Here is a 14,953-nt window from a genome sequence, read left to right on the forward strand (position 1 = left end):
AGTTTCTCCACATGTTTAGATGGGCCTTCCTATGTTCAACTTTGTGCCCATTACCTCTTGTCATTAGGCACCACAGAAAAATGGTGAATAATGGAAAATAAAGTTGCTTCCTCTTGTTTTCTAGCTAGAAAAGGTCTTGTACATGCATTTTCAGAAGATAGCAACCATAATTGTATTTGTCCACTTTTAGGGGATAATTTTAATGTCATTTCTACATTATTCTAAGAAGGCCAAAATTAATTTCTTTCATCTCTTTGAATTGTCCTTTGATACAATTAATTGGACAGTTGATCATTCCCAGACTGGCTTTAGTTATTTTGAGCACTAATGAGCATAAAGTTAAAAGAAGAATAAAAGGTTCTCTCTGAGCCAATGAGATGTTTTCAGCAGTTGTTGATGATAGGTATTTGCTGAAGAAAAAACAGCAGGGCAAGTCCATAGCAACGATTGTGTAAAATAGATTCCTAGCCTTCAAAGGTTTGCTGTTCACAGATACAAGTCCAGCTTAAAATGGCTTAAAAAGAGCTGTAGGATCTCTGTTCAGACACTCCGTTCAGCATGTTTGGCTAGTGTTAGATATCAAAGGTCTGTTAATAAAATTCATCAAATTTATGTTTTTGTTATCGTTCTTAAATGATTCAACAAAGAGGTGTAAACCATTTAAGATTTAAACCATTTCTGCCTAAACCTGGTATTTTAGATCTTGGGTTCAGGGTCTTGTTCATATGGCTTAAAGAGAGCTGTCAGTTGAATTCCATTTTTCTTGCTTGATGAATCATTTTGAAAATATGCTTTTTTCTATTTCTTTACTCTTGAGTGTTACTGAGGCTATCTTAGACATAACCTTTGAAAAATACATTTGTATTTGATTATAGTGTTTTTTTTTTTTTTAACAAGGACTGGAACTGAAATGCATTGGGTTTTTTTGTAAACTATTTCTTTCGCATTCACTTGGTGCCCTCAGAACTGTGTAGGAATGAGTAAAGAACTGCAAAGTCACAAGTTAAAATTGATAGAATTGGGTGGGATGGAAAAAAATGCAAAAGTATCCTTTTCAGAAGGAAGGAAACATTACTGGTTCTTTTTTCCTGAGCTAAGCTCTTACGTTAGTCTTTGTTCAAACATGGGATTTTCTGAAGATGACCTGTATGTTTTCCCTGCCACAACAGAATAAAGCAATTTCTCATAGACAGTCACCATGTGGTGTGTTTTCTGGTGGTACAATAATGCTACTAAATGCATGTTAATGATTGACTTGCAAAGCTGCCTGACAGACTTCCTTGGCCCTCTGTAAGCTCTTCTTAGCTATTCTGATAGAAAAAAATTTATGGAAACACTGATGCTCTGAGGAGAGACTGGAGCATTCTGCAGTCCACTCCTTAAGTCTGATGCATTGAGATAGTGGTGGTCAGTTGCAGCTTTCTGGGGGAACACATAGATCTGGACTGAGAAACAACTAACCCTGAATGAAGTTCCAATGATGAGTAGTCCTTATGGTTTTAGTTGAAAAACTGGTTTAATTTTCAAAGGTCGATAATTAATTTATTAGGATACCTCAAGCTAGAATGATTCCTGCAATTCTGTAAGGGATGGGGCATGTCAAAAGCTTCATAAACCATCAGACTAGCTCCTACATGTAGCTGAGAAATTACATTGTCTGAATATGTGTTGTGTCGTGTAAACCAACTTCTGAGGGACCTTTATACATTTTATACGTCTATGAAAGTTTATGGAGTTGTGTGGCCTGGACTTTAGTGCCAAGGTCGAGGTATGAGCTGCAAACAGATTTCGTGAGATCGCTCTTGGCATTGACGTGAAAGTTTTTTTGTGATAATACTTACATTGGGGAGATAAGATCTAGGAGAAACAGTATGTTTCTGCTAAACTTACTGATAAAAGCAAGCTCTTGGTTGAATTGCATGCTTCTCAAAAGAAGGTGCATCACTGAAGTTAGAGAATTAGCAAATGAGCTATACTTTAGGTAAGTGATGATCTAAGAACAGTGAGAGCAGAGGTTGACAAGCCATCAGGTGTCTCAGGTGATGATGTTCCAAGTCGGCTGTCCTTTCACAAATTGTAGTGGGCAAATTGATCTGTCAGGGTGGCATTGCAACCCTGAAAGTGAAATGAACATGAAACTGACTGCAGGGTGGATAATCCCTTCAGGCTGGTGTCCACAAACTGGACTTTCATTTGTTTAAGGTTCTCTTAAGTGTTTAACATGTTACTAAGATCATCTGACTCAGCCAAAACCTGGCATACTGAAGGAAGGAATTAAATGTCTTTAAAAGTGTAGCTCATTCAAATACTAACTTGGAACTGGTAGCTTTGTAGCACTGCAGTGTCTTGAATGGGTAGAAGTTTGACTTCATTTGGACATAGGCTTCCTCATTTAGTTGTATTAAGCAAGACTTTTAATTGATTACAAACCTTAAGGACACATCCTTTAATACTGAGTTCTAGCAATCACCTCCCCAAAATGAGTAACTACAGTCTTCAAGGACACACAGCACTGAGTGATTGGAGGATGGTCCAGGAGACAAGAACATCTGAATTTCTGTGTATCAGTGTGTGGCATTATGATTTCCCCTGCGCACTAAGCCAGATGATTTCTTACAAACATCATCATAGGGCTTTGTGCAGTCCCTGAATTTACAGGAAGGGAACTGTCACAGAGTGGAAGTAATTGCTTTCCTTGAACACTTGGAGAGCTCTTGTTATGCATAGATCTTCTTTGAGTATAACCTTCTTTATTAAATAATAGCAGTGTCTGAAATTGGATTAAATGGCAGAATTGTCATGCATGTAATAGACTTCCCATCTAATATAAAACCATAAACAAAGGGCTTAGTGGGTCATAGGATCAGGGTATAGGAGTAGAGAGTGAGTGCTAGAAGGTCAAAGGCAGAGGGGCTTGTGTGAAAAGAGTCCTGGACATGAAAATCCCTTGTTTTTTCTGGCAGATAACCCATTGACAGTATGGTACAACAGTATTTTGTTCTGATTTTAATTTAATGCAGTTCAAACAGTCTGTGCTCTACAGAGGGAACTAGAGAATATGCAAGCTGAAGCTTTGCCTTTATAAGATGCACGCTAATTCTCTTTGATAAAATTTGAATCTCATTTCTTGTCAAGATCCATGTATTCTGGGCTAGCTGAAGTGTGACTCTGGGAACATGTGCCCTGGAGATCTGTGAGAGCCTGTCAACTCGAGCTCCTGCCTCCTTGGCTGCTATTCTAAGAGTTGATCCATTATGTAATGCATGTATAGTTTAGTGTAGTGTAATTATGTCTCAATTGGTGTGCAGAGGCAGCCTTGAAAACACCTGAGGGCAAAACTAGTAAGCAGACGTTGATAGCTTTTTGTTTTAGCTTTCATTAGATGTTTAGCTTATTGCATCACAAGACAGTCATCAGCTCCTCGCCTAGTATTTCTTCGAGAGGGTTGGATTCACCTCAGTAAACTTAATATTATTTTCAGTTTGTGGAATTCAGTGTGGAAGTATCTTTATGCTATGAGAGAACGTTCATGTACCAAATTGTGTTTCAATAATTTTTATGACAAGTCATGAAAACTGAGGGCTGGTTCTGTCCTGAAGTTTACAGGAGTTCATACCTTAGTACTCACAACTTTGTGGTAGTCAAGGGACTTTCTCTGGACTTGTGCTTATTTGTTTTTAGATTCCAGTCCTCAGAAAAAGAAAACTTAATTTTTGACTTTGCATATGGTTGGCAAAAATGTGCAGCACTAGCAGCACTGTGAAAAAAGTCATTATTTCAGACCAGCATCCTGAGTTTTACTTCATAATGTGTTTTGCTGCCTTTTACAGGGTAAAGGAAATGAAGATGGTGAGACAGTTATTATTGAAAAAGACCATTTCATGGATGACTTCTTCCAACAGGTAAAGTTATATTTTTCACCATGCATTAAAGACTGACAGGTTTTTCTCTGTGCCTTTTAAATTTCTTTAACAATAATAAAATAGTGCAAACTGTTTAAGTATCAATGTTTCTGCTGGAATTTCTGTCAATGTCAATTACAGACATTGCAATGAAATACTTTACAATTTTTGTTACCAATGATTTTTCTTTTTAGCCATTGCCTTAAATTACTGTAATGTTTTCATTATGATATTTCTCTTCCTCTAGGTTGAGGAACTTAGAAATAACATAGCAAAAATAGCACAAAATGTGGAAGAAGTGAAGAAGCAGCACAGCATTATCCTGTCAGCACCAAATCCTGAAGGAAGTGAGTATTGCTTTTCTTAGATATCAGATGTGTGTGGCAAGATATTCTGAAATACTTTTGCTTGCTTTAGCTATCTATAGGAATAGAAAACTTCAGATGTTCAGATTGCAAAATCTAACACAATGTGTTTATTTAAATGTTTTCATATTTAATGTTGAAATAGTATTTTAATTTGCCTTTTAGTACCTTTTTTAAGTCTCATTTGAGTAAATACATTTTCAGATTATTTGTGGCATCATTCAAACTTTTGCTAGACCAAAACGCTTGAAATTGATTGTCTTCAGAAACTTAATAGGCTAGTTGCATTTGTTTTAATCTGTGAAAATGTTCGAATTGTCAGCTGAATCCCATGCAGTAGAGCCATCATCTTCTCTTTATTCTTTAGTAGGGGCAAGATCCTAACACTAGTGCTACAGCCAGCTGCTTCAGCAGTAATAAGAGTCTCATGCTGGAGCACTATTTTTAGAGGCCGTAACCCCAGAGCTGACAGTGATGATGTGCTTTCTGAACAGAGAACTTGAAATTTTAGGGAACTTGACCAGAAAGTTCTCAACTGTTCTCAACACTCCTTAGTTCAAGACACGTCTGGCTTCATGGGCAGCATTTAAGGAAAAAGGAGGAAAAGATGCTCAGATGTTTTTGTGGAATATTACACTGCTACCTCAAAATTTATCTTGATGAAAACTGAACTTTGGATGTTAGTTTTTCTTTTCCCCCTGTTTTCTTTGTTTCTGCACGGGCATATGTTGGTATTTCTACAAATGATTCTGCAGACTGCTTTTTGTTGTAGCAATCATATGCAGCCAGTGAATCTCAGGTTTAATAAGAGTTGATCTGAACGTTTAAAATCTGCAGTCTCAGCTTTTATCAACCTGTGTTTGTACTGATGTTTGTGCTCAGTAATGCATCTGAATTGTGTAGGAATGTGACATTGCTTGTAAGTGATGTTATATACTCTTATGAATTTAGTGTCTTCAATAAACCAAGTAACACTAAGTTCTGCATGAGTACTCTGGAGAGTATTCTGCAACAAATACAGGCTGTGCCTGGTGGAGTTGTGTTGGTAAGTGTCCATGATAAACAACAGAACTAAAAATATGTGAGATGTATTTGTATTTTCTCTTGATAGATTTCAGTGAACTTTCACTGTGATCAAAAGCATTTCCCAAGTGTAAGGGCCTGTCATAAGAAGCAGGAATCTGCTGGTAGGCTGTTATAAAAATCATATTTTAAGTACTTAGGAGTATGTAAAACTTTTCTGCATGGTTGTTACTGAATAGAGTTATGAAATTGCAAGGTGGAGTTGTAGATGGGTTACTATTGTCAATCATTAATAGTTCTAAAAAAGAAATAGTTAATTTTTTGGTTTTGTGATGTTGGTTTTTTTTAAGGAACAAAGGAAGAACTTGAAGAATTAAATGAGGAAATAAAGAGGATTGCTAATAAAGTCCGAGCCAGGTTAAAGGGTAAGTTGTGAGGAGAAAGAAAATTACTGTCATTTGGAATTATTCAGGATGGTAGCCATGTTACAAACTTAATGCATTGCAGCTGGACTCCTAAAGGCAAAAAGCTGCATAAATTGCAATAAAGAGGAGGGAGAACTTCCCAACTAATGTCAGTAGCATATCATCCATTACTTTATTCCTCTATGGCAAGCTTCACTGCTGGTAAATACCAGGTCTCAACACAGCCTAGTGTGTGGAAGAGTACAAAAAGCTTGCTTGATTTCAGAAAGAACCCAGAAAGTTGTACAAATGTATTCTGCAAGCAAAATGCTAGGTTTTGTTCATGGTGTTTTGGAAGAAAATTAACTTGAACTGCAAAAAGACAATCTCCATGGCATAAGTGCCTATAAAGGGAGTTGCTTTAGAGCTTCTATTTTAAATTCAGACTAGCTAATTTTGCTGTGGTTTTCTCATGTGAGCTGTCTTACTTGCCAAGCATAGGTTTTGAAATGTACTGAGTGTTTTAACGTTACTTTATTACAATTACTATATACATTTATCCTTCCACAAACACTAGGGTATGCTGTTTATTGTTTAAGCTGTAAGAACAACCCATTTTCTTACACCTTTTGAAATTCTCCCATAGTAATAGACAGTAGTGTGACTGCTAAGAGTATTGAAATAATTACTGTGTTTTAAGAGCTACACCAACTATCAAAATGATTTTAAGTTGATGTGTATCTGTCACTGCCACTCGCCTCTGAAATGTTCAAAGGTATCTATGGGGAGCTTGTGCATGAAGAAGGTAATAATGAATAGGATTTATGAAGTAACTGAGCTATACTATTAAGTAATTATACTGACTATTTACTCGTATTTATGTGTTCTTAGCTATTGAACAAAGTTTTGATCAGGGTGAAAATACTAATCGGACATCAGTGGACCTCAGGATAAGAAAAACACAGGTATGATCACTTAATAAGCTTAAAGAAAATAAAAGGATTCTAGTAAATCCTAGACTGAGTTTGATTTTTCTGCAGTAGTTTCAGAACTTCATGTTCTGTTTTGTTGGAGTAGAAATACCACTTTCAGTTGTTGTGCAGTAGTATTTGCTGTATCCAAAAAAAAAAAAAAAATCAATAAATGTTTCTGTTCCACATTTTTAAATCCTTGAAAAACAGCACTCTGTATTAGCTCACAAGTTTGTGGAGGTCATGACGGAATACAACGAGACCCAAACTCTCTTTCGAGAACGCAGCAAAGGTCGGATACAGAGACAGTTAGAGATAAGTAAGTGACCTGAATATGCTTCTTAAAAAAATACCAATTGTTTTGTTAGTAGCTCCCTTGTTTATTACTTAAAGATGGGACAAAGCATCATACATCTTGGACATGTCTTTGGATCATGTGAGGGGAAAAAAAATATTTTACCATATTAATCTTAGATACTGCTCTCAGAACAGCTGTAAAGAAAAAGAGAGAAAAGTCACAACATGTTTTTAATAGTGAAAATTACTAAAGAAAATACCTTTTTCCTGTGTTTATATTTATTTTCAATGTTACAAAGTTTAAAAAAGACATTAGGAAAGGCTACATTCTGAATATGGCAATGTTATTAAAAGCTATTCCAGAATTAACATCCTAAACAGGGCAGCATCTCTTTTTTTCTGCTGTGCTGGTTTTGTCAATAAGAGCATTTGCTGAATTCAGCTTGCACGAAATGAGTGGTGCCATTGTATGTACTAATAGGTTTTTGATTGGCTCACATGTGACTTGCTTCATCATTGATTATTACAAGGAGTATTGAGAAAAGTACCTGACTCTGAACTTACAGCATCTGCCTTAGAAGGTGTCTAAAACCAAAATGTATTAAAAAGCCTTTTTAAACATCTTCCCTAAAAACAAATACATATATTGTTGAAATAGGAAATGCACACAGAAAAGTTTAAAAATTAGAAGACAACTACTTTTCACCTGCTTCTCAAATTTATCATTAAACTCTGAAGCTAACGGTTTAATTCAGTGTTTCAGTAAAGTTACATTCTTCTTTGCCTATACATTTGAGGGAAGGAACCCTGATACCTCAGGACCTGGATCTTTTAAGTTAATGCTGTTATTACCCAATTAGAGCCTTTAACTTTTCCTCAGCACTAAAAACATTATAGCAGGTTTTGCAGCATTTGTGGGTATTAACATCAGAAAGTAACATTCAAACTGTAGCTTTCAGCTGATAGGACAGAATTGTTAAGTTACTGCAGATTTTCTGCTTTGCATGGGGAAGAACAAGAATTCGTATTTAATTTTTAAAACTCTATATAATACAAATCACTTCAATGTGGTGTGTAAGTCCTATTTGCATTGGTCATACCAGTGTGATCAATAGGATTCAGTTTGCTTAAACATGAAATAATGAACTGCATCGATTGTTAAATGTATTATGAAAAGTAGAAGATACATTATGGGTAATCAGCTTCTCCATGTGGAATATGAATGTCATCCTGTGCTGGTAAAATCTAATTTGTGTAAAGATTTTATTGCCCCCCTCACTGATGGGAAGTGAGTAAATTAGGTGTCACTGTGATATGATTGAAGAGGTAAATATTGAATGTTACATAAATTACTCTATCTCAAGCTCTTCCTTTTGAGGAGCACTCCACTTAACAAGGTTTATATGTACGTTGTAAATGATTCTGATCAAACTCCTCAAACAAAACACCACCCCCTCCAAAAAAAAAGCCAACAAGGATTTTTTTATCAATAGTTTGCAGTCAACCTTTTTTTTTTTTCCTTTGAACTGTCACCCTTCTCATATGGTAACATTCAATGTTCAATAATGAGTAAGTGATGGTATGTGAAGTGCTGTTGTTTTTATCCTAGCTGGAAAGACCACCACTGATGAGGAACTGGAAGAAATGTTAGAGAGTGGTAATCCTTCAATTTTCACTTCTGATGTATGTATTTCTGGTCCAGTTACGTCTCTTCTGTTCTACTACTTCTGCTATTTAGTAAGCATGTCAGCACATTCTTACTTATGTCTGTATCTTTTCTTTCATTCTCCTGAAGATTATATCAGACTCTCAAATAACTAGGCAAGCTCTGAATGAAATTGAGTCACGTCACAAGGATATTATGAAACTGGAATCTAGCATCCGGGAACTACATGAAATGTTTATGGACATGGCAATGTTTGTGGAGACTCAGGTAAATGAACCAATTCAAACACATTTTTGTAAGTGGGATGTATTCCCCTCCCACCCAGTCTTCCTCTTTGAGGCGTGCAGGAACAATCACGTGTTCAGATAATACAGACTTTGAGTGTCATTAATTGTGATTAGAATATATGGAAGCTAATCACTGCAGGGTTTTTGGTTTGTTTTTGATAAATGTACAATCTAGAGGTGCTTGAAGTATATACTATGAGTAACTAAGCAGAGAGTTTGAGTTGGTATATTTAATATTTTCTTCAACATACTTATATTGCAGCAGGCTTGAACATTTTGAGCATGTTTAGAAACAGCTCTCTCCTAGAATGTTGGCTAGTATCATGGGAATCTGGAGTTCTCAGAGACTTGTGGTAGAATAAAACATGCATTAGCAAGGATGTGTCTAGCTTGCACATAATACAAAGTACAGTTACTACTGTAATTAACATGAATGTAAAGGGATTGACAGGTCATTCAAGTTGTCTCATATTCATAAGCTTTGTCTTGACATGTACATAAATTCGTTCTGTTTGTAGTCCTTGCATACCAATTATCTAACAGAAATCTCTTTAACTTCTGTTCTTGAAATCCCTTCACTTTGAAGGAAAGTGAAAAGAATAATGTTCAGGAGAGGAATTTTTCTGAAAAGTATTTTCTTTTTTTTTTAAATTGGGATTTGTTCTAGAATTCCTAGGAGTTACTTTGAAACTTAAGTATTTCCAAGACAAATTGGTAGCACTTTTCTTTTGAATTAGAAATGAAAAATGTTACTTTGTGCATCATTCTTTAATGCTTTGCTGTTTACTGCTGCTGATTATTTCTTCTGATGGACAGAAACACAGGTAATAGACTTACTGTGACATTTCACTAATCCTCCATTTCATTACCAAATTTCATTCATCATAATTACATTAAACTTGTTATGTATTCTAAACATCAGTTTTGAGGAACTTTTGAAGTTGTTACATGTGTGCATTTTCTTAGATAACTGTTCAACCTTGTATCAAAATAGTACCCTTTCCCACTTCCAGGCACATCAGGGATTTCTGATCTCTCTAGTGTGTCAGTTTTAGTTTTAGCTGTTAAAACATATCTTGCATTCAAAGATATGTTTTCAGGTGTTCAGTATTTTTTCCTGCAAAAGGGAGAAATGTGCTTGTCCTGCCCATGAATGTTCCTTGTTTGGTTGTAACTTTGAGCCCTTGCTTCTCATTCCCTTTTTCATTTACACATCAAAGTAAAAAAAAAAAAAAAAAAAAAAGTCAGCCACTAATATGTAAATGACTCATTTGTTCAAAATAATTGTTGATGTTTTTTAGCCTTTCATCTCTTAGGTGCATTAAACAAGGATCCATGGATTCTAATAATATTTTTTCTTTGTTTTTATTTTCAAAATTTCCTCTTAAGGGTGAAATGATCAACAACATAGAAAAGAACGTGATGAATGCATCAGATTACGTTGAACATGCAAAAGAAGAGACAAAAAAGGCAGTTAAATATCAAAGTAAAGCACGAAGGGTATGCTGTCTTTCTCTATTGTGCTAGTCGCAGTATGAACCTTCAATTTTAGCTGATTTTGTTGTTGTATTCAGCCTTTCAAGGTAGAATTAAAATGCATATATTACTTTTTTAGTAGTTACGATATTTAAAATTAGATTAGAAAACATAGCTGTAAATTAGTATATGGAGGAAGATTTACCAAAGGATTTTAAAAAGATACAAAAAAACACCCCAACCCCACAGAACAAATCAGAACATTTCCACTGCAAATTGATTTGTTATAGTTAATAATAAAAGATATTACCAGTAGAGGACAGGAAAGTCTTGTACTACAAAGAGACACAATCAAGCACAAATACAATAGGTTCACAATTTTCCACTTAAAAAGCTGTTGATAGAGAGTAAAAACCCCAAAAGAATATACTATGCTAGTAGAAAAATTCACAGGTGCTTATTACCAACTACCATGATACCTTAAATTATAGTAAGGCTCTAATCTTAAAGGTTTTTGGATCTTTCTCACTGCTAAACTTACCTGGATTTGTAGCTATTAAATCACCATCTTAGCAGGAAAATTTCCAGTTTTGCTGAAGCAGGTTTACTTAAAGAAGTCCATCTGTAATTGTTCTGTTTACAGACAACTCCTTCTGTACTCTTGTAAAAGTTCTAGATTAAGGGGATCTTCACCCTGGAAAGGGTGTGACGTTAAACCTCGACACTCAAGTTTGGGGAGAAATTGAGTTCAAAATAATATTGAGGCATTTTCCATGGGCATGGAAATTTGTTTCAGTATGTCTTTTTCCATCAGAAAGCCAAAAAATGTATTCTGAAATCCAAGTAGCTTATTTTTGTATTTTATGATTGTAAGGTGAAGTGTTCCTCTGACACTGTAATTTTCCCTTTTGAGATGCTGTGCAATTTCGTGAGGCTTTTTATTGTGAGTTGGATTTGAGAGAATAATACAACTTTAGAGAGAGAGATCTACAGACAGATAACCTGCCTGGCTAATTTTTTAACAAATATCTAAGAAGTGTCAAGAGAGCCCATTTAATGTATTTTTTAAATTATGATTGTATCTGATAACCATATAGGTATTAATGACACCTGTAAACACTGTTTTAAAGATGCTTATTCATGTGCATGCAAGAATGCACAGACACTTTTATCTCAACTTGAGAACAGTCCAAGCTTTAATGGGTGTGGATCTAAAAACTATTGTAGAAAATTGAAAGTAAAAGCAGATCTCAGTGTGCTTAATATTAAAAAGTAATAATACTTTGTTTCTTGACAGAAAATGTGGATAATTATCATTGTGTCATTGGTGTTGATTGCCATAATTGCTCTAATTATTGGTTTGTCTGTTGGTGTTCGGTGATGCTTGGATAATCTCAGCATGCATGACTTCCTGCCAGTCTGGCAGTAAGTAACTAATCAACTAATTTTGCTCTTGTTTTACTCTGGTGACTTGTAATGTTCTACTAACCCATAATATCTGCACAGTAAGTATTTGGGGGGTGGGAGGGGGTGGCAGGCTTGAGATGCATTGGTGGATCTTGTCTGTCTCTGCATCCTATGAAAATGCTGTGCATGGGAATATTGAAAACTGACATCTAGTGGTAAGATGCTAAATTTACAGAATGCAATTAAACACGGGAGGAAATGAGAGCAAAAAAATCCAATTAATTGTCTTGCAGTCCTTTGAATTTTTATCATACTGAAAGTTCACACCAGCAAACAATCTGCGTAAGATATGGAATACTGGTTACACTTGGAAAATCATCAAATGGGGGTTTCTGTGGTTTTAAGTAAAAGATGTCTGCAGCCTTAAAGTTGGCTATTACACCTTGCAGAGCATCCTAAAATGTCTCACTGTGAAGCTATTAATACTACACTAAATAAAGTGGTGGGAAATAATAACATATTTGGAAAAGAAAGTCTGCAAAGATTCCCACTGGAATTTTAGGATATAAATTTGAGAATTCTTTTAATCTTCCAATTTTTGCTGTACTAATCTACCATTTCTTGTCAAGATAACACCTAGTGAGGCTAAGCAAAAATCCACTATTAACTCTTTGTAGTCCAGTGAAAACTCAGCTTTTTTACATATAGTATCTTCAAGCTATATATTGAAGTACCATGAGCAGGCTGTCACTTCAGACAGCTAATCATGAATTGTTTCCCATACTAAGAAGCTTTTAATATCAAAGTTTTTAGTTTTGATAAGGTATCTTCTCAGCTGTGATGACAGGATTTACTACATCATTGCTTATAGTCAGAAATACTTGACCTAATATCAAACTTTGATGCATTTACATAGAACCTGTCTTTTTCCCTTGCTGCTCTTCTGAACTGTAGCCTACCTAAACCTAATGCTTTTACGGACCTTTTATTGAATTCCACTAAGTGCAATTGCAAAGGTTTGAGCAGGCTACAAATATTTATCCAAGGAGGGTGGCAGTGAGCAGTGTTACTATGCTTGGTCTTGACATAGATAAGTAAATATTCACCGGTGCATGGTTCTATATGTAATGTACTCACAGAAGTTGGCTATGAGTAGTAAGCCTCAGTGAAGCAAAATGCAGAAATGTTATAGCCCTATCATGTAACTATGGTTACGTGTATGTTACAAAGATTACTTACTGTTGTGATTTCCTGTCATTAATCTTTAGAAAGAAAATCTAGACACTCAGATGGAATATCAGTATTAAGTTTCTATGTCCGTGCATGTATTTAAACAGTTTTGTATCTGACAATTTATTCCAATCTCAACTTTTCTCTGTGTTTTTGTTTTCAGAAATTGATGTTCATAATTATATGTGTAAGTGTATTGCTTCTGATACTTGGAATTATCCTAGCAACAACACTGTCATAGCAAGCACATTCCAAGAGTTTATGAACCTTCAGAAACTCCAAAATTCATCTTCAGGAAAACCAAACATTTTTTAATATATGATGCCTTACGCTGTTCCACGAAGATGACCTATTACTAATGGTTTAAAAACAAAAATCACTTTTACTGTTTACTCATACATGAATATCAGAATGTATTAGGATACGTATGGATTTTCATCATAAACTATACATTTGTAAGACTGAAACTTAATTGTTTTGAACTAAAGTAACTTAGGATTTGTTTTCATATCTCAGGGTTACAGACAGTTTAAATAGGGAATGGAAAGACTTCAGTTTTGACAGTTTGGCTTTTTTCCTATTGCTAACGTAATTCTAATAATGAATTTTAGTACCCTACTAGTGCTGTTCTTGTTAGCACTCTTGTGAATGTTTTTATGAGATGTAGCCTTGTCTTTAAGTGTATTAATTATTTAGTAACCATAAACTATCTAAACTTTATACTTAACAAAATTTGCATCAACAAGTGCTAAAATATTTTATCCTGAAAGGCTACTTATTTAACTGTCTGCCTGCCACTTCAGAAGAAAAAGCTAAATTTTTGCACTTTCCAGGTTGTGGTGTTACTTTCTCTTCCAACATGACTAAGGTCAATTACTTTAAATATTTCCTTGCCTTTACAGTAAAAATGGAATTGTAACATTTCTGGTAAAAGAATGCAGTAATGAAGTGTACCAGATTTGAACCTGAGCAGATAATTTTACAGATAATCTTTGTGGAACGTGGATCAGTTTAGCCTTAGTGCTCATATGACAAAAATAACTTTAAAAGTCAAGATTTCTTACTCAGAAGCTTGCTAATGTTGATATGTGAATACAGCACATAGCGATAAACTCCCTTAGAACAGTCTGAGATGTAATACAAAATAAGACACTGATTTGTTATGTTATATAACATATATGAAGTGTTTTAGTATCTATACCCTTGTTGCAATGCTAGCTTGCAAGACTTGAAAGCTTGAAAGACTTCAACTGTAACCAAATAACTGCATTTTATGTTACAGGTTATTTTTGTATTTTTGTGTGTAAAATATTTGTAACTTAAATTTTTGACTCCTCATTGTTTAAGGATACCCATGTAGATATGTAGATACAGTTACACTGTAAAAGCATTAGAGGAAAGTATGTGTGCCTTTTTAAAACAGTCTAAAGCTGTTGTTGTCAATGTTAGCTTCAATAACGTGATCCTGAAAGCCTAAAAGCTTAAAATCCTTAAGCCTATATTTTGTTGACAGTGTCTGAGATCACAGTTACTCAGTAAACCATAATTCAGTCTGTTGACTTAATGAAATTGAGCAAAGTTTACAATTTATATTGTATATATTAATATTCTTGCTTTGCTGTCCAAATACACTGTGAATGTGCTGGAGCTATTCAGATGTCAAACTTGTTTCTTTCTTTTTTTTTTTTTTTTTAACAAATACAATTATTGATCTTTTTGTGAGTCAGCCATAAAGAAGTCGCCTGAAAAATTTTGGCTTCAATTATGAACAAATTTCTTTACCTCCAAGTCCAGAACACTCACCGATGTTTGTAATGAAGTTTACAGGCAAAGTAAGGAAAGATTGGTTGCTTTAGTACTCATTCTAGGTAAAATATATTTTTAATCTATAGTTTTCTAGATTTTTATTATAAATATTATTTATA

At 34.8% G+C, this 14,953-nt stretch overlaps 1 protein-coding gene across 3 annotated transcripts; it reads left to right on the plus strand.

Moving 5' to 3' along the window:
- The first annotated feature begins 3,830 nt into the window (after window positions 1-3,830).
- Window positions 3,831-14,668, plus strand: STX2 (syntaxin 2). Of its 3 annotated transcripts, XM_054392948.1 has the most exons (10): window positions 3,831-3,902; window positions 4,150-4,249; window positions 5,641-5,715; window positions 6,586-6,659; window positions 6,876-6,984; window positions 8,572-8,645; window positions 8,758-8,895; window positions 10,305-10,415; window positions 11,689-11,749; window positions 13,192-13,385. In XM_054392948.1, the coding sequence occupies exons 1-10, from the start codon at window positions 3,882-3,884 to the stop codon at window positions 13,341-13,343; spliced, it is 915 nt and encodes a 304-aa protein (XP_054248923.1). In that variant the 5' UTR covers window positions 3,831-3,881; the 3' UTR covers window positions 13,344-13,385. The 3 variants fall into 3 exon arrangements, with proteins under 3 accessions (XP_054248923.1, XP_054248925.1, XP_054248926.1); XM_054392950.1 differs by lacking the exon at window positions 11,689-11,749 and having other exon boundaries at window positions 13,192-13,317; XM_054392951.1 differs by lacking the exon at window positions 11,689-11,749 and having other exon boundaries at window positions 3,842-3,902; window positions 13,253-14,668.
- The last annotated feature ends 285 nt before the right edge of the window (window positions 14,669-14,953 follow it).

Source organism: Indicator indicator, chromosome 26 (genome assembly GCF_027791375.1).
Source record: "Indicator indicator isolate 239-I01 chromosome 26, UM_Iind_1.1, whole genome shotgun sequence".
Taxonomy (NCBI): domain Eukaryota; kingdom Metazoa; phylum Chordata; class Aves; order Piciformes; family Indicatoridae; genus Indicator; species Indicator indicator.